This window comes from Camelus bactrianus, chromosome 10, assembly GCF_048773025.1.
Source record: "Camelus bactrianus isolate YW-2024 breed Bactrian camel chromosome 10, ASM4877302v1, whole genome shotgun sequence".
NCBI lineage: Eukaryota > Metazoa > Chordata > Mammalia > Artiodactyla > Camelidae > Camelus > Camelus bactrianus.
The window spans coordinates 60,676,972-60,701,079 of record NC_133548.1 but is presented as its reverse complement, the minus strand read 5'-3'; the positions used below and the strand labels follow the sequence as shown (position 1 = coordinate 60,701,079).

At 39.4% G+C, this 24,108-nt stretch overlaps 2 protein-coding genes across 2 annotated transcripts; one reads left to right on the top strand and one right to left on the bottom strand.

Moving 5' to 3' along the window:
- Nucleotides 1-1,166: 1,166 nt before the first annotated feature.
- LOC105083600 (tripartite motif-containing protein 43-like) lies at nucleotides 1,167-16,153 on the bottom strand. Its single transcript, XM_045509083.1, has 7 exons — nucleotides 15,978-16,153; nucleotides 7,792-8,197; nucleotides 7,017-7,112; nucleotides 4,088-4,318; nucleotides 3,606-3,628; nucleotides 2,673-2,770; nucleotides 1,167-1,654 (listed from the first exon to the last, which is right to left on the bottom strand). Exons 1-7 carry the CDS (start codon nucleotides 16,151-16,153, stop codon nucleotides 1,167-1,169), a joined length of 1,518 nt encoding a protein of 505 aa, XP_045365039.1.
- Nucleotides 16,154-17,106: 953 nt separating this feature from the next.
- Nucleotides 17,107-22,813, top strand: LOC105083601 (tripartite motif-containing protein 64-like). The gene is made up of 6 exons (XM_010973507.1): nucleotides 17,107-17,520; nucleotides 18,038-18,133; nucleotides 18,805-19,080; nucleotides 19,753-19,775; nucleotides 21,176-21,297; nucleotides 22,320-22,813. Exons 1-6 carry the CDS (start codon nucleotides 17,107-17,109, stop codon nucleotides 22,811-22,813), a joined length of 1,425 nt encoding a protein of 474 aa, XP_010971809.1.
- The last annotated feature ends 1,295 nt before the right edge of the window (nucleotides 22,814-24,108 follow it).

The following is a 24,108-nucleotide window of genomic DNA, read 5'->3' as shown; positions in this document are numbered from 1 at the left end:
TTGGGGTAAAGGGGCACAGGGAATCATACCCACTGCAGTGAACACTGGGGTGCATACATCTTTTCCAGTTAGTGTTTTTGTCCCCTCAAATAAATACCCAGAAGGGAAATTGCTGGATCGTATGGTAGATGTGGGTCACATGGTGGTCATGCCCTGTGACATTGAAACTTTTAAGGTTTGATTAACTTTAGAAACATTTTAAAAGCATTTTTTTTTAATGGAGTACTCTTTCCTTTAAACCACAAAAATTTTACTGTCTAAGCTAGTGACAACTCCAAATAGCTGTGACTACAGGTTTCTTCATTAAAATGTCTGAAATTTCTGAAGATGCAGTTCTATTTTCTCTATCAGTGTCATTCTGTTAAGATATGATTGCATTCCTATTTTCTGTCTGTAATGGAGAATTTGTCCAGCCCATGAATTCTGAAGCTAGCCTATTTCACGCTTCTGTTAGGTAGTATCCGCCGTTTTTCCATCTGATTACCCTTACATTTAATGAGCCTTTTAACAGTGGAATAGCATGTTTTTGTACATGACCTTGTACATCTCTTAATTTACTCAAACAGATACATTTCCAGCAGGTAGGTCTCTGCTACTTGTTTGGAATTTATCTGTACATGCCGTAGACATGAACCTTCTTCTAACAAGTCACCTAGATGGAAAGGCCAATAGTAGGTTCTGAGTTTTAAAAAGAAAAGTGTCAGATGTGGTGAGTCCCTACAACAAGATGGCCTCGTTTAGTCCAGAAGGTTTAGCAATAATACCATAAAGGAGATTTTAAAACTGAGACTTGAAGGGCCATGATTTGTAAGAGGCACAGCGAGGAGAAGGGAATTCCAAGTCTGCCCGTGAGAAGGAACCTGTGCTCTTGCCTTAACCCATTAAACTGGGGTAACAAGCCCAGGTCTTCTTTTATCTCCAGCCACCCTCAAAATCAAGCAAAACACCAAGACATAGAATAAAGAGGGCACAGTGTTCCAAGAGAGATTATTTTTATTTAAAGAAAATGGAAACAAATTTATACACTTAACATATCAACCCTTTAAAATCAATCAGTACATCTCACAAAGGAAAGTGAGGTTAAAGAAAATCAAGCAGGCACTAACTTAGTGATCCCAGTCATTGACATCCTGACGCCTGTGGTCGAATTTCTGACTTGTCCCCAATCATGGGTGTCCAGAGCAAAGAAAAGGCTTGAGAGGAGACGAGAAGGAGCATGAGAGAAAACTACAAATGAGGGAACTCCTGGCCACATTGACAAAGCTCACTACACCACCTTCATAATCCAGGAACACCCCCACATGGCCGAGAGGCCTTTTGACATATTGAGGTAATAGTGGGGAGGAGGTAAAGAGATGGCACTGATTATTCTCTTTGATACAAAAAAGGAGAAAAATTCCTTCCGAGTCAACCACCATGTCATTCTTCCTTGTCCAAGAATCATTACAAAATCCAATCGCCCAGTTAGCACAGTCTGCCACATCCACTTCCCAGTAGTGTTGACCGGAAGTGAATGACTCAGCTCCCCACGCAAGAAAATATTTAGATCTTGTTGGATTGTTGGCGACATCAGGACGATCAGACAGCAGACGTCTCAGATCTTCAAACAGAGGGACTTGACAAGTGACTGTTTCATTATCCAAGGCAACATACACTGCAAGAAGAAGGGGAAATTGTATTAATGGTATCATAAATTTACGATGGACGTGAGCTTTACATAGTGTCTGGGTTTCCTAGCTCATTACTAGAAGTAGGAGACAGAATAGCAAGAGAGATCTAGAAAGTCCAGGGTTACTGGTCTGTCCTCATAAAAAGAAGATTTTAATGAGACAAGATGGAAAAAAAAATCATGATTTTTAAAAATATACATAAAGAAGAGGCATATTGCTAAGTTTTAGCCATGATTTTCCCTGGAACATTTGAAATTGGCATTTAATTAAAACTTCACAATCAGAAACAAAAGTAGCCTGCCCACCTCCTCAGAAAACATACAACAAGAAAAATAATAGTAATAATAACTCCTAAGGAGCTTTTCTTTTCCTAACGTAAGGACTTTCCCCTAAAGCCTGCAAAGCTAAAATATAATGAAAGAAAAATTCACATTTTTTGAAGTGGTTCCTTTGTGAGAATTTTCTGCCAGCATCCCTTGAAAAGAAGAGGGAGAAATCTAATGAAATGAGTTGTCAGCTTACTTTGCCAATGTTGCACATGAACTGTGTATAAAATTTCTTATTATGTTTTTAATAAAATTGATCATAATGTATTTTTATATCATGTGAATAAAATGTGTTCTTTGTAAAGTGGATGTATTACAGAGAGTTTAATAAATCAAGTTAAAACTCTCCAAGCATCTCACAAGCAGTGATAACTCACCTAGAACCTGAAATGTACTGAATGTGCATGCAGATTCCTGCTCCATGTGAACAGTCAACACTGCACCCCTGTGAGCTGCAGGCTTATCTTCCCTATTGTTTACCGTCCAGAAACCTGTTTATAATCTATCATAAGCGGCTTTTCCCCTCAGGTAACATATATATTATTCTTCTATAAAGGTAACTTTGGTTATAAAAGTTCCAGCAAAGAGCCCACAGACAGAGCGATGGGGAAGGGTAACCCACGGGAAACTAACAGAGGAGAATGTGCAGCTCTGTCACCCAGCGGCTGCCTGTTACCTTGGAATTGGTCGAGCCAGTTTATCAGTCCGGGCCTGGGACATGAACCGAACTCTGGGACTAGAGGCTGGGGCATGTGCAGCTGCGCTGACTCACTCCTGCAAGAAGAACACTTAGTTACTCTTTTTGAGCTCAAAGTTTTCATGACAATGATTAGATATGCATCCCTCCCAAGACGCTTCATTGAAAGCCTCATAATTAGGTTCAGGGCCATGAGGGTGACGCCACCAAGTGGGGACTGAAGCAAATTACAACTTATTTCATGAAAAATAAAATCCCGTCCTGTCTCCTAACACAGCAATCGCAGCATCCAATTCAGGTTCATCGTGACTGAATCTGATTCTTCTCAACCACTTGCCTATCTATGCAAAATGGTTTGAAATGAAGGACTTTGAAGAAAGGCAATTTGATCTGTAATCCACACTAGTCACCACTGAAATGCTCGGTGTCTGCGTGACCACAGCTGGGGCAGAGGAGCTCTGCCGGGACAGTGGCCCTGCTTCCCAGGACCCCGTTCACAAGGTGCACCCTAGGATCTTTCCTTTTTAAGGTGCCACATGCGACACCTGGAAACCCAACCCCCGATGGCCCTCTTTATGCCTGGGCTCTCCCTGCATCCACCTTAGGCTTCTCTGAAACCCCTAATTCTTGCACATAATCGTGTCAGGACTTTGGGCACATGCTCACTGTGTTTGCATGTCTAATCAGGAATGAGAGTTGTTTTCATGCCACCTTTGCACAGAACCCTGCATAAGCCCCCTCCCCCACTCCACCTGAGGCAAAACAATGAAAGAAACTCTAACTTTTGAGAAAGGGAAACATAAATACATTACGAAGGAGGTTCTACATCATGATAACTTGTGCTCCCGTTTCAACATCAACTGACTGATCACAGATTCAATTCTCAAAACTTGAAAAGGAGGGCAAACTTACTTTTCCAACACGGTTTCAAAACCCTGTAGAGAGAAAAACAGAGAAGGTCAAGTCTTAGCACTTTTCACAAAATTCAGAGTGGAAACTTAGTTTCTTATTCCCAAGGGTGGGTGAACCCAAATTTCAGCAAATTGTACATGAGAATGGGAAGGGGAAATGAGCTGCAGAGATTCCCCAATTTCTCATTACTGCTGGGACCAGATACAAATCTATCTCTCTTCAAGGAAGCCTCTTTGTTCAGTAATCTAACGTGTATTAGGAGAATTTAAGAAGCATTGTCTAGGATTAATTTAACCTACTTCTCCACAAAGTTTTGTTATTCTTGTATATGGCAGGGATGGCCCTCGGTCCTTAGCAATACCCAGACCCATCAAACTCTTGTACCACAGCTTCAGAGAGCGTCTTTCCCACACATGATGGAAGGCAAAGAGAAGGTGGACATTATCTGAGAACCACACGACTCTGCGTTCCTCAGTCCTTACCTGGAGCAGGTCCATGTCTGGTCTGCGGCACAATTCCTTCAGCTCCTCGTATATCCCTCTTAAGAGTTGCCCCTTCACATCCATATTGTGTTGACTTTCCTTAAGTTGTTGAAAAATCTCCTTGCTTTCCTCCTCTATTCTCTCTAAATAACGTGTCTCTTCGTGGTCGCCCAAGGGGCACATCTTCCAATATTCTGCAAAGATCATCTTCCTCCACAGAGTCACATAACCCTAGAGTGACCGTGAATTAATTAGGTCATATAGTCTGGGAGATTTCATCCAGCCTAGTAGCTACTATTTGTCCTCTGATATTTAGAAATGTTGGTACATTCATTATAAACAGAAATTTTGGAACTCCTTTTTAAACTATCCTCATTTTTTAAAATTTCATTGCATCTGCAGTCAAAATCTTGACTCTAACTACTTTGCCTCAAATATCCACATTTTCTTGAAAATAGGTGCTTGTGATTTAATAGTTGTGTTGGATAATATACAAAGAACTCCAATTCTTAAATCTATCTAGTCTGTCTTATCCTCAGATATTTTATCTACAGGCTGACTCTTTCCTTTTAGGAAAAAATAGCAAATAGAATTAGATAAGCCCTTTCTGTAATACTTAGTTCCAGGTCCACAAACTGCACGTGGACCAGAACCTTGTGTGCGTGAGTGCAGCTTGACTCTTTCTGACCGAGGCTTCACCCTCCACGTCTTAGCTGACTTCCACCCTAGCCTGAGACACGGGTCAATAGACAGCCAACTTCCGGTCTTAATTTCCATCTTCTTTCTCTTTTTCTTTTTTTCACTTTCTCTCTTCCTTCTTTCCTCTCCACTTTTTAAAGTAGTGGCCCCCATTGTTTGAAGCAAAACAAAACATCCACCATTGACCTGATGTCTCCATTTGGTTCTTGTGCTGTCGTCTTTATCTCCAAGGAGCAGATTTTTGAATCACAAGTGTACAGTCACTGAACTCATTTATGAAACTCTCAATCTTTCATCAAAGCAATGAACCATCTTCAATTCCCAGCACTTTAATGAAACCACATTCATCATATCAAGAACCTCCCTTGCTGAATCCACACATTTCTTAATACGCAAGTTCCTAATCTCTTCATCTCACACCAGTCCTTCCTTCTAGAAAGCCTGTCCACCCTGGGTCAGTCAACCCCCCCACCCCCGTTTCCCTCTGTCAATTTTCTTCCACCTGCTCCTCTTTCCCAGCTGGACCCATGAACACAGAAAGTCCTCCAGTTATCTTTCCAGGTGGAAATTTTACTCTTTTCTTTTAAAAACTCTCCTGGACAATTTTTCAATATCCCTGCCCAGACCAACTCTTTCACATAAGCACCAACCTCACTCACCCAGTTGCCTACAACCTATTTCTGTTAGGATATCTCCCAGAGACTCAAAGAGCAACATTTCTCAAATGAAAATTTTCTTAACCCAAGCCAGCACTTCCTTCTTTGTTTCTATCCTCAGTGATGCTCAAACCTCAAAGCAGAAACTGGGTCTCAGTTTTTAAAGTTTATCCTCTTAACATTATACATCACATAAGTCCTATTTTCTGACATTTCTCAACTGTAAAGAATATCCCTGAATCTGATCATTTCCCATTGTCTGTAGTCAGTGTATCCCTGAACGTTCCTTTAAGGATTCCTCAACTTTCAGGTCTGACTTCCAATTTCTTCATGCTCTCTCATTCTCCTTCATATCAGGGTCTGCACAATGGAGAAACAAAGGGAAGTGTGGCGTGGAAGAAGCATAAATTTAGTCTGAGACGTGGTGGATTTAGTTATCTCTTCCTAAAAAGCCCTTTCCCCAAATAGACACCTGCCTCGATTTCTACCCTTATGTCCAAAAGTGATCTTCCATAGTGAGTCTTTTCTCATCGTATGTAAAATTCAGTTTTGTCAAATTACTTTTCTTATTTGCCTTTACTGCCGTATTTTTCTCAAAAGCACTCATCACAATGGGTCACACCACAGATGTTATATTTAGACGTGTTAATTCACCTCCCGCATTACTTTCTGAGCTCCTTGAGTACAAAGAAATCTATTCCTTTTGTCTGTTTCTACATTAGCTTAGAACAGTTACTGTGCTAAAGGGCACAGCAACCACTCAACATTTCAAAGAAAAATAGTGCAAATTATAACCCAAGTACGTCACCTTTAAATAATTGGGTTGATTTTGTTACATCTCTTTGCCATTCATACAGCCCCATTCAAATTTCCTTCTTAATGGGAAGAAGTGCTTGCTTTTTACCTTTCCATCATTAAATCTTTACTTCTTTGAGGGTATAAATGTACTTTAATTTCACTCTTGTCTTTGTGATGCTCAATCCACATTTTTTAATCAACAAATGTAGACCTAAATTCATCAGCCATGTATTTAGGTCACATTTTGACCTGAACTATCCTACATTCCAGCCATACCTCTCAGCCCTGCGCCTCTTATTATACATGTGACAACCAACATGAACTTTGTAGAATTCTAACTTGATGATTCCTATAGTTTCTAGTGTTCAACTGTCACAACCTGCCCGACATCCCCATGTATTTCTGACTTCAAATTGCCCTTTACCGAGTAGCCAGCTAATGTCTTCCTGAATTTTCAAAGATTTTGCTTTGGAAAAACCTTGGGTTTATCTCATTCACTAAGTACAGTATCCCTTGATAATTCTGATTTTTCTATATCCGTTGGTGTGTTATGGTGTTACACAGGAAATAAGCTCTTTTAGCGTGGTATTTTGATTTTTAGAAAGAAATCCTAACAAAGGGACATACTTCGTTGTACATGATTAGATGAGAGCCTTCCACTGGTGGTTACCCACTCCTAGAGGATGATAAACATTATGATTTTTAGTTCAAGAACTTACTGAATGATCAGCATGTGTCCCAAGCCGGTGCTGAATGAAACAGAATTTCTTGCTTACCTCCCACATCCTGACTTTGCTAGTTTCTCTGTTTAGATTTCTTTTATTTTCTTGTGTCTTTTCCCACACAGACCGCATCTGCTTCAGAAGTTTTTGCTGCAAAGGAACCAAACATGTTATTATCAGATAAGGTGATATTGACAATTTTAAATCCGAGTGGAAGAATGGCAGGAAATATCAGATAAATAATAACTAAAGATGGCAAAGGACCAATTTATTTTCACTGTTAAGCCAAGTTACCTAGTGTGTAGCATGTTTCTGTCCACAGACTAGACTTATAGTGGCAATGGGTGCTTCTCCATAGAGGAAACTGGCCCTCGTCCTTTATTCCACCTAGCCAATTTGCATTAAGTGACTATTGTCTCAGATTAGAGTTGCTCTGCTGCTAGTTTTCATCTCCCACTACTCTGTTACTTTAGCTAAAAGACAGTGTTTCTAAGTAGAGATTGTTACATTAGGCTTGTTGCGATCATGGTTATAGTGACCAAAGTCACTGAAATTACCAGATTTGTCCACCTTAGTCTCATACTGAATTATCCCAATCCTAGTCATGATCATCATCAATGTCAACTCGATTTGTAAGATTTTAAGATGTAAAAACTAAAGTGTTTAAGATTGGGACCATCCTTTCTTCAATAATAGTCCCTGGCACGTAGTACCAGTTAGGATCTGCTTTATATTTTACATGAACGGAGAATAATTATTCTCACTTCAATTGCATTCGCTCTCAGATAGAGTCCCCCAGATTGCAACTCCTCTCTCAGCCACTGCTTACCCGGTATTCCTCAGCCATCCACTCAATGGAGCAGTGCCCATGAGTCACGTGCGCCTTCGACTGGCAGCAGGGTAAGCACAGCGCATCCTTGGTCACCTCACAGAAGAAGCTCTTCGTACTCATGTGTATCTCACATGTCTGTTTTGCAGAGCTGGGTAATTCACAGGGGCTTGTCCTCCTGGCAAGGAACACCCGTGTCTTCAAAATGATATTGGTTTTCAAATTTACTGGATGGGACGTTGCCCTGCACACAGGGCAGCGAGGGGGATCCTGGGCTTCCTCCCAGCCGATGCAGAGACAAGGCATACAAAAGCTGTGCCCACAGCCTAGAGTGACTGGGTCAATGAAATGCTTAAAGCATACGGAACAGGTGAAGTCATCCTGGAAGCTGTCGGCACTCATGTTTCTGAGGAGAGAGAAGAAAAGAAAGAGAACATTATGTTGTCATGAGCATTAAAAGAAGTTTCTTTTCAAAACCATTAAACATACCAAAGGGAATGAGAATTATTTACTTCCCCTTCATACCAATGGGCTTGTGTGTACAGCAGGACAGGCTATGCACTGCATTTAACAAAGAGGATGCTGAGCAACGGAGCGTCCTCATGATATTCAGACAGCCTACTGCCAGGTCAAACACAGCTTTCCCATCAGAGTTTCAGCTCTCTAGTGCAGTTCCAAAACAATCCCTGGCCACAGAGTTTTGGTCATATTCCACCTAAAATAATCCTGTTTATACCTCTGCTGGTTTATGTGTTCTGCTAGTTTATATGGCCATTAGACCCTACTTGGCCAATAAGATTTGAAGAAAATATTATTAGAAGGATTTTGTCAAAGTTTTTTTTTTTTTGGCTCATTAAAAGAAAAATAAGAGTCAACTGTCTCATATTCTTCCACATAGTACTTGAAGGTGAGTCATGGGGCTGTCATTTTGTGACCAGAAAGTGCACTTGCCTAGACACCAAAGCCTACAGCCTGAGGGTGACAGAGAAACAGAAGACCTGGGTCTTTGATAATGTCATCGAGGCAACAAACTAACCAACTGTGAGACTGCCAATAAATGCAAGAGGAATCAAGGAAATAGAAAAATCATTTCACAAACATCACGATTAATAATATATTTGGTAGGGAATCATCAATGGACGTGAGAAACATTTGGAAAGCCAGTATCAGCCCTAAGACTGTTAACTCATTCCTGTCACATCATGTCACGTTAAACTGCTTATTTAGTTTAAAGGAGACAGACTTTACCTTATCATACATTGTGAGTAAACATTTTCTTTAATTATATGGTAACTGTTATATTCCCTGCCTGTGAGCAACTGAATGGGAGAGGCTACATATTTACATGGTTGAGAAGTTATTTTTGGTCCAAAATGGACAGAAAGTAAACAATTGCTTAATTGAACAAGTATAAAATCAGCTTTAAGTTACCTCTTAAAAATGAGTAACAATGAAGGGAAGGTGCATAGATACATTTACAGAGAAAAACTTTTGAGAGGGGAGTTAAGGACTTCTGATCAGTGGCCACAAAATTATCAGTGATATAAAACATTGAAGCCATGGACTCAAATAGTCCTCAAACAAGGAGATAGTTTTGAAGACCAGGGAGAGTATATAGGTAAGCCCTGTGTAGAGTGGGCTAGAAGCTGGCCAAGACTTCATTATGAACATAATCATTTCTAGACTGATGATGTAATGATAATGATAACATTAAAATGGTAATAGGAGAAGCTAATATGTGTTATTTACCATTTCTAGGCATTAGATTCCTTCCTTTTACATGCATTAACTCTTTTAATCTTCTGAACGCTATTATTAACTAATTTTCCTTCTTTACCAACATTTTACAATGAGGTTATTTGACATTTACTTGCGGATAAAATAAGTACCTTGTCTAAAAATCACACATTGAATAAATGATTGATCCAGTACTCACATATAGATACTACTGATAAAAAAATAAAACGACTTAGCTCTAGTGTCCAAGATTACCAGTAAAGTTTCACTTTAAAGTGAAAATAGCAGAAAGGCACTGTACATTGATCGGGACTCACCTTTGGGAACCGTTCATGAGATGTTCACTCTTGTTCATAAGTAACTCTGCTAAATTCAGTGCAAGGGTGAGGAGCTCACCTCCCAGTGTTGGGAGCTTTCAGAAGTCTTCACAGCTGGGCCAACTCCAAACAGGGGCTTGAGAAGAATGAACTTGGCTCTTTGCTAGAGGTTTTATATATTCTCTGAAGACCACACCCATTTCCTCCAGGTGATTCAATTATCAAATCTTTGAAAAGGTATAAGTGATTAGATTTTTGCAGAGTTGAAAACATAGAAAACCGTTTGAAACTTACTTAATCCAATTGCCATAATCCGATCTCATAAAAAGTCATGCCTTGAGTTCACGTTTGTAATCCGCCGAGTTGTTGTTTCCAAAATAAGTGAACTCCCTGAAAATGAATTTCATATCTGCATTTAAGGAACCATGTTTTAGTCCTAATCACAGCGACTCATTACCACCCAGTATACTTGATTATCTGTCTGACTTTGCGTGCATCACTTCCTTGATGTTTCTTTCCTCAGGAAGAGGAGTCACTCACCATCCATTTGTCAGCCCAGTGCTGTCAAATTGCCCAATAATCCCCTCACGGCCCTGGCAGAGTAGCCTTCTACAGTTTTATGGATCTTGTCTACCTCATCGGAACTAAAATTCTCTGAAATTTTATACTTTTCATTGAGTTCTTCACAAAATTCATCCCTCTGAGGGTTTTTTTTTTTTTCCTCCCTTTTTGGTAATACAGTATTGCTTTTTCTTTCCATCTATAAGTGCACGTAACAATAGCTGTTGCTGGTTCTTCTCTGAGTCTGTCCCTTTTCCTAGTACCCTGCACATTATCTCATACACTCTCATTCTATTATTCAATATATATGCAGAATTAAGATATTGATGATATGTTGTGGAATTAATGATCATATTATGAGTTTATATTATATAATTGACCAAAATAAATCATAGATGTTTTTGTGAAAGAAATAATGATATTGTCTGTTAAGTTTCCGGCAACAATCTCTTAAGGGTTTTTCTTTTGTTTGTTTTTTATCTTGGCTGGCTTTGCATCCTATTCAGCCTTCTCAAAACATTTCCCTATTTAATCAGTGATAGACAATGATGCTTAATTCAAGGAAGGATACTAGAAAGGAAACCTTTAAACACTATTTCTACTACATCGACTGTTCAGTAATCACAAATCTGCTCTTCTCATATAAATCCATGGCTAAAATCGTGACGTATTTCATAGGATTCCAAAATTTTTATCTTCAGTATTCTCTTCTCTTGGAAATTACAGATTGAAAGTAATAAGTTTATCTCTGGCATTGCTTCATTTTTTGTGTGCTTCTGCACATACAACAATGGAGTTAAAATTTCTACTTAAATGTGAGCTTCTTGAGAAAATGATCATTGTAGATATCTTTGCAGTTCTATTGCAAAAAATATCCTGAAGTCCACAGTGAGATATGAAACACTGTTCGTTGCCCAGCCTTCCATCCCCCTGTCCCTCCTCCCACAAAAAACCCCCCTCATTTTGAGAAATAGCCTGATTGGAGGCACTGTTGACCGTGTACAAGTTTCATGCGCCCACCCCAAGGGCTTCAACTATCTTAGCTGCCAGTTACTTTGCTTCCCTCTCTTCTCTAGGTCCTCTCCTTTCAGGTGACACATCAGAATCTCCCATAATATGGGGGATAATTTGACCCACAAGAGGAGATTTGCAAATGTGCTCATGCTGGACTCTGCCACCAGCAATATTTACTTATGTGAGCTGAGCGGAGAGCTTGGACAAGGTCGGATGAGAGGTGGAAATCCGAAACGTTGAACACACCATGATAGCTGAATAAACTACCTATAAAAGAATTTTGTATTGGATCTTCCTGTCTGTTCACCTCTTTGGTAAGAATTTGACACTTATTTCTATGGACCAAGAGTAAGATCTGAAATGTGTTGTTATAAATAAACTAGCGGGAAGAACCCATGGAAATGAATGAAAAAAAATATCAGATTCTTCTCCTTCATCCTCTCCCCCTTAAAACATCAGATAACAAAATCAAAGTCTAAGATTTATGATTATTTTGTGTCCTTTCCATCTAGACATCTGTGTGTGTGTGTCTGTGTGTGTGTGTGTGTGACAGAGAGAGAGACAGAGACAGAGAAAAAGAAAAACAGAGAGAGAAACAGAAAACACAATTATTCTGTGATTTAATTATCGTAGAAGCCAAATATCTAAAGAGAAGTCTATGCTTGCTCCCAACATGACAAAGTTCCCGGAGAAAATACCATTTACAGAGCCTTCCCAGAAAAAGCTAAAAAGTAACTCAGGATTGAAGTCTACATAGTTTCATGAGATATTTCTTTCCCCTGTAGATGATATGGCTTTGTGTTCCTCAAACTTGTCTGAAGGTGAGAAAATTAGGAGACAAACATTCATCTGGATTTTTGTTTCCATCCTAGATGGAGTAACAGGCACAGCATAATCAAATAACTCAGAATTAGGGATAAAGAAAAAAAAAATGTGTGAGACTCATTGGAGTTAACCTTAAATTTTTTAATATATGAGAAGTTTATGCTATTTGCTTCATTGACAGCCTGATCCTTTACCAACTTCAGAAGCCTCCAGTGACCATGAGTCAGGGCTAGATTCTGCAGGTGATGATTTTCTCTTTTTATAAATCATAACCAACACAAACAGTCCAGCAGCAACATCCACAACATGAATAGTGCCAGTGTCTCCCACTGAGTGGCTGCAGGAAGACACGATGAGCTGGGAAAGGATATTTAACTTCTCCCAGTAGGGCATGTGGGATTCAACCTTATTCCCTGCCTGGGATACTGAACCTGCCAGGGGGGTCAATCTGTTTCTGGGTATAAAAAGTCCCATGCCAGAGGTCACAGGAAGCATTACATTCAATAGTATTGTTTTATGCAACAGGTCCCTCTCTCATCCCATCCACTAATCAAAATTACAATTTTTAAATAATACCAATATGTCAAACAATATGTTAAAAAATAATAATACCTGAAACTACTACTTGTTGATGAGGATATGCAAATGTTGGGATTTTAATACCCTTCTGTACAACCACTTTGAAGTGTGGTTTAGTAGTATCTTCTGTGGCTGGGCATATACCCGCCTAATGACACAGGGAAGCGTACACTCAACAGAAATGGGAACACGTGTTCACAAAAAGACACGTACAGGAGTATTCACAGCAGCATTCCAAGTAACAGGCGAAATCTTTAGCAACACAAATGCAACACCAACAGTAGAACTGAAGTGTGATATGGTTACAGGGTAAAATGCAGCAATGATGATAAACAAACCACTGCAACGTGTAAGATCAGAAGTGAATCTCCCATTTAAGTGAAAAAAGTCACAAACTCAACAGATTGAATAATGAAAATCAGTTGATGTAATGATCATACTAACAGGCTAAAAAAGGAAAATCACATCAAATCAATAGTCACAAAAAGAGCATTTGACACAATCTGAGTTTCATTCATGATTTTATCAAAAGGCTTAGCAAGCTGGGAATGAGAGCATTTCAGGCACTTAATAAAGAACACATAAAAAAAATCTTCCAGCTAGCATCGGACTCAACAGTGGAAAACTGGATGGTTTTCTGCTAAGAAAGAACCTCATCAGGTATTATTAACTAGTCCATAGGTAGCCAAAATGAAAGACGTTAATTCATTGATTCACCTCTCTCAAATAAAAAAGGTCCCTCCACCTGAATGAACTTTGACCTCTGTTTCTAGAACCTGGCTTCAACTATGACAAGCATCAGCAAGCTAAGAGGAGAAGACAGCAGTAGCAGGCAGCCAACCCGAGTCCGGACCATGCCCGTGAGACCCATCTTAATAGTTCCACTGTGCTGTCTACCAGATGTCTAGCTCTCCGTCAGAACTGCAAGCTTGCTTTTCCCTAGTCTTTATGTCTAAAGGAGAATGCGTCAATAAATTTGTTACAACGTATAGCTTCTGGAGACAATTTAACTGCCCATTTTTACATTCGTGTTCATATTAAGTTTTTTTTTTTTTTTAATCAAGTTAAGCCTGTAAACACTGGTGAAGTCACATTGGTTAACTGTTGCAGAATTAGCACACAGGAGTGGGCGTGGTTCTTTTCTGCTTTTTGGCAGGCTCAGTGTTGGCCATCCCAGGGGCTCAAGTCATTTTAATAAATGTGTTTTCAGGGGGCTTTCCCCATGGAAGGATGAGGGGGCGAAGAATGGCAGGTTCAGCCAGGTGCTGTCTGTTGTCTTCTCCAATCTGTACACGGCAGATTTCTCTTCCTCATTAGAGATGTTACACATTTTTTACTTCTATATATATGCATTTGCTTTCCCACTAGTCTATAATCTCCAGATTTTGTCTCACCTTTGAAGACTAGGTTGCTGGGGGTTAGGGTAATCGAGAAGTTATTATGATATTTAGTAAAACATAGGAAGGGTAGCAACTGATTAATTACTGTATTTATTATTTGAGGTAGGGATGAGACCACAGAGTCTGGTTTATACAAGTTTAGAATGCTGTGTGAAATAATCACTAATCCAGGGAACAATGGAGCTTGCAAATGTTGGAGAAAGCCCTCTAAGAAAGAGCATCATTTAACAGCACTATACCCCCAACCACTTAATGTCCACAGAAAAACGAGGTTAGAAAGCTCTTCCTCTACGTGCTTATGTAGATGATATGTAACATGTGAAGAAACATTTGGCGCAATTTTCCGAGAATGAAATGTCAGGAAAAGCCCTCATGTACACATCTCCATATACCTTAGTAGTATATAGACTGCTTCCTTTCCTTTCCTTAATATCCTGAGGACACATTATTGAAGTACAATTGCTGGTCAAGTGAGGCTTACATTAATTTACAGTCCTACGCTTGGAGTAAGAGGCCAGCTACTTTTCCTCTTTCTAGCATATGCTGGCTTGCACGGCTATCATTTTTTTCATTTTGGTAATTTTTTAAAATGTGACTTTTATTGACATTTTCACTTTTTCAATTTCTAGCAAGGTTAGATTATTTTCCTATGTTATAAAAATAAGACCTAAATCCCCAAACATTAGATAACTTAATGAAACATCTAATATCTAATCATGGGTAATTTGTTGAACTGTGATAAGTGTCAGCAAAATACAGGTAGTCTGGCACCTGTGCTAAAAATAACATCCCACAGAATGCTCAGTATGGTGGCCATAGTTAATAATACTTTATTGCATATTTGAAAGATTCTAAGATACTAGATCCTAAATTCTCATCACAAGAAAAAGAATTTATAACTATGTACCATGACAAATGTTAACTAGACTTATTGTGGTGATTACTTCACAATATATAAAAATACCCACTTTTTAATGTTGTATATGTATATGTTTATGTTGTATACCTGAAACTTATATAACATTATATGTCAATTATACCTTAATAAAACAACAATTTTCTTTATGCATTTTATTAGACATAATTATTATGCAAATAATTACTACATTATATTAATATTTAATATAAATATACCCATTGATATTAAATATATCAATTAACTAGGAAAGTTAATTCAACAAATTATTATATATACAATTACTATACAATTATTGAAACCACATTTGAGTGCCTAGTTACACTTTTTTTATGAGAAAGGTATACAGTGCCGATGTGTCCAGTTATTTCAGTGAATGTTTTATTATTGGGCATAATCAAATAAACAATGGCTAGAGACTTCGTTGGCTATTACAAATGTTAAAAGTAGAATAGGAAAATAAATTTGAAAAATTGTGATGCCATTGCTTGTAGAATAAAAAGTCATTTCATGAAAGCATGGCTTCCGTTAAAATGTATTTTCAAACAACTTGTGCCCAGTCACCTTCTTCCGTTTACCCTAAAAGAAGTCTATATTCACTGTGCTGCACACCAGAAATTGACACAAAATTGTAAACTTATCACACTTCAATGAAAAAACCCGAAGTCTACATTCTTTTAGGGTCTTATTCCCCAGGTGTTGTTTCCTATAACCTAATCACCCGCTTGCACATCTTTCTGAGTGATCCAATCAGTGTTTTCCAATCCCCTTTGAAGACAGGACTCAATCTCAAGATGTAGGTGTGGCCTTAGGTGAGTCTAACGCTTTATAAAGCGCCTTTGTCCAGCGGTCACTACTTCTTCAGCGTAGACTGAGGGAGTTTGCTGCGGCCGGGCATCGGAGAGTTCTCGTTGACCCTGACATCCACAGACTTCCAGACGTCCAGCCTTCCAGAGCTGAGACCGCTCGCAGGAGACTCTGGTGAACACAGAATTGATTGTAAATATCTCCATGCCTGATTTCTCTTATCCCAATAATTTTAATTTTCCTGTTGGCCTGCTTGAGTCTTGTCCAAACAAACAAGTAGTTTTCTTAGTTTTTTTTTTATTAAAAAATGACATCAATGTTGAAAATATCCGTAACTAGAACAATTAAAATATGCTGATATTTGTAATATTAAGTTACTTAATCCTTTTTATTCTATTACCTTATGGGTTACTAGATGTTTTTAGGTTTTTAAAAGAAATTTCATATATATATATATATGCACATACACAAAATTCATAAAACACCAAAAATGTTCAATATCACATTTCATGGTCTTTGTGCAGATTAACCCAAGCGTTAAATGGGTTGGATTAATTAGAACACCTTGTTGTAAAGTCTTATTTGCTATCTGTTTAAAGCCGTCAGTTTGTAGTCTAGATTTGAAAAGTGTTCAGAATAGATCTAACCAACTGGTAGAAACTCCCAGGTGGCATTGGTCACGTGGGGAAATATCAGAAACAAAGAGGACACCGTCACGCTTCCATTGACTTCACCTCTGGATATTCTAGTATAGAGAGAATATCCCAGTGTTTATTCTAATTTTTTTTTAACTATTGATTCATTTTTGCTGATTATCATTGTCGCTGGAACAATCAGCAGTTGAAAATGTGAGTGTGCTCTGATGTTCCTTTTATCACCCTCTTTTACTCTCTGCTCTAATCTTTAAAGTTTTCCAAGTAACTTCAGTGTGATTGAGAACATGGTTTACCTTAAGCAAAAAGTTGCAAAGGGCTCTCTTATTTTATCATTGTTTCATAGCAGAAACCCAACCTGTCTGTATTCACCGTTTCTAGGTTTGTTCTGGGGATAGGCAAATAGGTAAATCTCACAAGACTTTGTCTAAAGGATTTTTTGTTTTAATAAGAGTAGAAGAATGACTTTCTCTCTTACTCTCTCTTTCTTGTTAATTTATAGAAGCATGGATTCAGGAGGCTTCATGCAAGCCTTCCAGAATGAGCTTATCTGCTCCATCTGTATGAACTATTTCATAGATCCTGTCACCACAGACTGCGGGCACAGCTTTTGCAGTCCCTGCCTGCACCTCTGCTGGGAGGAAGCCCTAACCCCACTGAGCTGCCCTGAGTGCAGGGCAGTGTCAGAGAAGCTGGAGTTTAAAACCAATATTGTTCTCAAGAGGCTGGCTTCCCTTGCCAGACAGGCTAGAGCTAACCACATCAGCAGCTCTGAGCAGCAGATCTGTGCGACACACCAAGAAGCGAAGGGGCTCTTCTGTGAGGTGGACAAGACCCTGCTCTGTGTGTCCTGCTCTGAATCCCCAGAACATGGGGCTCACAGCCACTATCCACTACGATGGGCTGCTGACGAATACAGGGTAGGTGATGCTTCTAAAGCTATGTGGAGTCCACAGGCTCCCAAACAGGAGAAAAAGAAGAGAATGATAATGAAGCTGATGGGAATGGAGACAGTGGAGGTGGGGATTGTTCAATGTGAATCCCATGATATAAGTGTATTGTTGCAATGTTGTTGACCAGCGGTCCAAATATGTGGGACTGCTGCATCCTGGGGCAGGTGGCAGCACCAGGAACACTGGATTCGGATGTAAGCTCGATGCTTCCTTAGTCAGTTTATATCAAAGGCTGAGTCTCAGTTTCCTAGGAAATGGATTTTCTTATCTGTGGATTTCCCTCAATTTGCTAGTATACATTCCAATCACTTTCGGTATTTGAAATATTAGAGTCAGATTAGATTAATGTGGAAAAATCAGACCACCCCATTCTGACTCAAGATTACTCTTTTTCTCAATTTATGAGCCTTTGCTAATAAATAAGGGGGTGAAATTTACAGTGTCAACTTCTGAGTCACTAAAGCCCAAAGTTTCTACTTTGCAGGAGAAACTTCTAAAGAGAATGGGCTCTTTATGGAAAATGAATCAAGAAATGCAAAACAATCTGAATCAGGAAACTGACAAAATCCAGTCATTTGAGGTAAGAATGAAAATGTTCTTTTTTTTCTTTTTTTGGTATGGAGATCGATATAATTCTGGCTTAGACTTTCAGCTAAATTCAAGTTACCAAGTCTCTTCCCTGGAAAACTAGTGGCTTCAAAGGACCGATCAGTAATCACAAATATACAGGTCAATACAGGCAAACTCAAAGAATGCTATACTATGGGCAATCAGGTCATGAGAAGTATTTTGGTGGCTGGGATAAACTTAACAGACATGGAGTAAAAGACAACATGGCACTTGTGTGGCTGTGAAGGAGAGGAAAGGGCTAGAGGAGAAACAAGAGAATTTTTTTTAAACTTTACAATATGGAGTTTACCTGATTTTTAAAAATATTTAGAAAAATCAGGTAAAGGAACAAAAGGAAGAGAAGATTCAGGTAAGAGAGAAAATATTTGATGGGATAAGAACCCTGAAGAAGCATCCCAGGGAGGGAGCCTGGGGCCCCTTGATGGCTTGATTTAAACTGGGAAAGAGACTAGGAACATAGACAAAGGATGGACAGAAAGGACCAGCAAGTATTCAAGACGCTTTCAGGTGTGAAGCAGAAAGTTTGTCAAGATCTTTCTTGATGCCATTAGGGAAGTCGCATTTGAAGCTCTCCTTTGAGAGTGAGGATGCGTAACTCTTTTTCATCCACCATCTCTGCAGAACTATGTGTCCTTGAGGAAGGTGACCATTCGAGCTCAATATCAGAAGATGCATCTATTTCTCCAGGAGGAGGAGCAAGTCCATCTGGAGGCGCTGGAGAAGGAAGCCAAGGAGACTTCCGACCAACTCAAGGAGAGTGTATTCAGAATGGCTCAACAGAAGGAAAGTCTGAAAGAAATGTACAGAGAGCTGACGGAGGTGTGCCACAAGCCTGATGTGGAGCTGCTCCAGGTGAGAAGGGAGAGCCCATTCTCAGAGGCAGAAACACTTTTCTGGGCAATGTCACCATGATGTTGCTGCATATACAGTTACTCCCACATAAGGGAGGATGCTCTGATCTCTTACCCCCTCATATCCTGGTAATCTTTGGGAGAGTCTTCCCTTTTAGTAGCTGACGTAGGACAAAATTATTTCAGTGTAATCAGAAGTACGATCCACATTAGATTTTCCAAAATCAGCAAAACTCTGTGACCAGGGGAGCATTAACCTTGTGGGAGAAGGTCTCAATATATGTTTCCCTAATCTGTTGTCACTCTCTCTTATCCCACAACTGCTGAAGACTTTGAAGTTTTGCTCCTTGTGTAGGCAAGATTTTTAGAATTGGTCAATTTCAATGCGTTCTATAATTAGTTTTTGATGATTCCCTGTTTTGTTTTAACTGTTATTGTAAATGGTGAGATCTCTCCTTGGGAATAGGGCTGGGCAATGAGTGCTTGGGAACCTGGAGGCTATTGCCTCATTACACAGCCCTTTCCTGACCTTCTTCCTTCCTTAATGCACCCTGAGGAAGCCTGTCATAGGCTTTGAATTTAGCTCCTTTTATTAATATAGCCTGACTTTCTTAAAGGGGAACTAAGGAAAAAGTACCTTACTGAACAACAAGAATACTAAAGAGGCAAAAGGACAGAGCTCTCATGATTAACACGATCTTACTTGTTTTCATTGCAGGACTTCCGAAATGCAATGGAAAGGTGAGTTTACGTTAATGATTTTTAGTTTCTGAGAAAATTGTCGTCTTTTCGATGAAGTGGATGTGCATTTGTCCCTTGGCACCATGGGGAACTGGTTCCAGCCCCCACCCCACCCCCCAAATTTCAAGATGCACAATTCCTTATACAAAATGGCAAAGTAATTGCATATAATTTACAAACATCCTCCCATACACTTTAAATAATTTCTAGACCACTTATAACACCTAATATAATGGAAATTAAATGCTATGTAAATAGTCGCCTCATGTGCACTGTTTTCAAGTTTTACTTTTTGGGACTTCTGGATTTTTTTTTTTAATATTTTCCATTCAGAATTCACAGATTCAGTCTATGGTTGAATTCACAGGTGTGGAACCCTAGGATGTGAATGGCAGATTGCCCATCTTTTGAGTTATTAATATTAATATTTTCTATTTTATTTTTAAACATTTTTTATTGATTTATAATCATTTTACAATGTTGTGTCAAATTCCAGTGTAGAGCACAATTTTTCAGTTATACATGAACATATATATATATTCATTGTCACATTTTTTTCTCTGTGAGCTACCATAAGATCTTGTATATATTTTCTATTTCATACCAAAAAACCCCAAGGTCTTCTATTCCTTGGTCTCAGAAATTTCCTTCTCATTTGACTGAATTCAAATACACGTAAAAACCATTCAATATTCTGTCCTTGTTCTACACACTCACCCCATCCTCTCCAGCTTCACCACAGTAAAACGTAGGGAGTTTTTCTAAGGTGTCACAGAGGAAACACCTGTCCCAGTGAGCGGGAAGATGAAAAAGACAGGAAAGAGGGAGACTCACTAAGAATGGGAAGGGGGCCTGTGATTTTGTTCCTAGGAGTGGTAAAAGGACTCAGCCTGTTCACCAGCACGCCCCCTTGTAGGCAGGACCTCAGAGGGAACAGCTTCCCGGTGCCACTGGGAAGTGAGAGCTTGAGGACCAGGGTAGCCAGGCTGGCACTGGATTCTATTACTGGCTGACAAGAGCAAAGCTGTCTGGCTCAGTGCACTCTTCCTTTTAATGAATGTATGCTTGGTGACTACTTGCTGACTGAAGTCCCAAAGGCTTTGCCTGAATTTTCTGCTGTCTGTAAAATGCCCAGTGTCTCTGCATTCCTGGAGGTGGAACGGAGGCACTGAATGAACCTTAACAACTTCACAAATGAAATAATATCTAAGATGAATAGGAAAGTTGAAATTTGGTATAATTTATATTTAGGGAAAAAAATAAAGGAACATGTATTATATTCCCAGGAGTTTAGAATATAATATGTACCCTCTTCACCAAAAATGGAGAATTCTGTTGAAATATCTTGAATTAAAAAATTGCTTTGTTGGTAACGGCTGTGTTACCCTTTGGCCCTGAAGTATAACTGATGTCATTCTTCACAGGGCTGAGCTGGTACAGATGCAGAAGCCTCAGCCAGTGAACCCGGAGCTCACTTCCTGGCCCATCGCTGGAACCTTAGACATGCTGAACACCTTCAGAGGTGAGACTCAGCCCTTTGGTGATCAGGCCTCAGTTTCATTAGTGCTTCTTGCGAAGGAGCCCTCTTTTATTTTCATTTTATTTTTTCTGACATGAAGATAGTACCTGACTTTAAAAAATTGTTACATCTTTTCTGCCTGCATAGTTATGTTACAGAGATCAAGACTGAACTTTGTATCCTATAGTTCACTGAGAATGCAAATCCAGACACATGTTTAGTTACATTTGACATAGGCAGAGCAGGAGGAGGGCAATCAGCTTGGTTCTGTGGTTACAGAGAGAAAGTATGTAGTTCTCAGAGTAGCAGTCAGCATTGTGTTTATTCACTTTATTTCACTCTGGAAAGCTTGAGGATAGCCCTGGTGCTTTTAATTGGTTCTGTATTACAAGTGCATTTATCATGCATTCTACAAAGAATATTTATTTCTAAAATTAGGAAGATTTGACCAAAAAGGACTATAATTAGTGTAAGCAGAATGATTTTAATGCCATTAGATCAATCTCAAAACAACGGAAAGGCAGGAGATATGTGAACTTGCTTAGCCAGAACATTCTTTTCACAAGCTTCCAAACTATTCATTTATGGATTTGTATCAAAGTTTTTGACCTTTGCAAATTTAATAGGTAGATACTGTAGCCCAATAAATACCCACATAATAGCAAACTGCTGTCTTATATTGAATAGTATTAAAGACAAAGGACACAAGAAAAGTTTTCTAAAGAAAAAATTTTTCAGTGTGTCCTGAAACAAACTATCTAGAGATTGACATTACATCAGTCTTCACACAGTTTGTCATATGTCTGGACTTTTGTTTTCTCTTTCTGTAAGATTTGAAGGGTTTCTCCGTGCTGTAGAGGTAGTAATAACTCTTGTTCTTCATAGAAGAGTCAGTCTGAACTCTTTGCTCCCTTCGTTTTTGTATTTGCTTGGAGAAGGGAAAATGCAGTTTCATTGGGTGGAGAGCCTTTGCCTCTTAGGACATGGAAAGCCCATCGCTGACCTGACTTTTGCTCTTTCTGCAGTGGATAACATTGTGAGTCTGAAAACGACCATTCCAAACGTGAGCCTTTCTGACGAGGATGCACGTGTGACATCTGGAGGTGACCATCACGGCGAGGCCGCAGAGCCCCAGAGGGCGGAGGGATTTGCGGTGTGGGGAGCCGAGGCCTTCACCTCCGGGAGGCATTACTGGGAGGTGGATGTGAGCCACTCCCCGAACTGGGTCCTGGGAGTTTGTGAAGATGTCTTGACAAATGTTACTGACATCATTAATAATTCTGTGGAAGCATTTCTTCTATTTTCGACGAAGGTGAACAATCATTATATTCTCTCCACCAACTCCCCAGCGTTAATTCAGTATGTGAAGAGGCCTCTGGGTAGGGTTGGGGTGTTTCTGGATTACGACGATGGAACTGTGAGCTTCTATGATGTTTGCACGGGGTCCCTCATTTACAGTTTCCTCCCATCCCCGTTCTCTTCCCCTCTGAAGCCTTTCCTTTACCTGAGAGCCCCATGAATAGTCACGTTTTGTGACCATCTTTTTTGATAAACTTCCATGTCTGAGGACATGGCTGTCCTGAGACCTCATATGAGGCAGCAGAATGACACGAGATTGCTTTTGAGCACATTGGGAATTTAAGGGAACGTAAGTGTTGTATGTGTATAAGATGGCATAACCATGTTGCATGTATACATGTGTTAATCAAATTTTCTTTAAATAAAAATTAATTATTATGGAGCATTTCCTAGAACACAATCAATGGCTCTTTTTTTTTTTTTAAATAATAGTTTTATTAAAATAAAAGTGACATACCATAAAGGTCACCCCCTTAAAATATATAATTCAGCCGTTTTTAGTAATATCCAAATATGATTTGTGAAACATAACTATGTTATTCCAGGACATTTCCTTCACCCCCGAAAGAAACCAGGGCCCATTAACATACACTTCCCATTTCCCCTCCCTCACCCCTGTCAACTTCAAGTCCACTTTCAGTCTTTATGGATTCTTCTATCATATGTGCTTCATGTACGTAGAATCACATAACGTGTAGCTTTTTGTTTCTGGTTCCTTTCGCTTAACGTAATGCTTTCACATTTCATCTGCATCGTAAGCAATGTGTTTTACTTGCATATCTGAGCCAGACTGGGGTAGAAGAATGAAGTGGTGTATCATTCAGCTTAGCAAACAAAAGGAAGGAAACCTGAGTAACTCCAAAAACTTAGTCATTTTAATTATTAGTTTCTACTTTCTCTACCTCCCACAACCCTTTTACTAGTGATGATTTTTAATGGGAGCAAAATTTGCTACCCCAAAATGTCTCTGGAATGTGGATTGTTTGGAGCTGAAAACAATCAAAGCCCAAAAGACTCAGGAATAAACTTTGACATTCTGCCACTAACTGCCTAAAGTAATTTAGATAGAGGAACTGTTCACTGAACAAAGCTATCACCAGATATATCTGCAAGGAACATGGGTTGGGGTGGGGGCGGGGGGGGCGGGGAATTGGGTCAGACAGAGAGCAAAACAAACAAAAACCAAAAATAACTGCTTCGTGGTTCAGATAAAAACAGATAATAGCAGATAGGGAGGTTGAGAGGAAAGAACAGACATTTTAGAAGTTCAGTTTGCTTCCTTGGTGACAGATTCCATGAGCCTGGTAGAGAACACACAGTGACACTGAGAACATTTAGAGATCAGAGTCCATTCTGTGTCCCATTGTCTCTGCATGGCCCAGCACACCTTTTTTTTTTTTTTTTTTTTTTTTTTACCAAACATTTGCTTTTCCATCCCCATGTGAATTGCCTTCC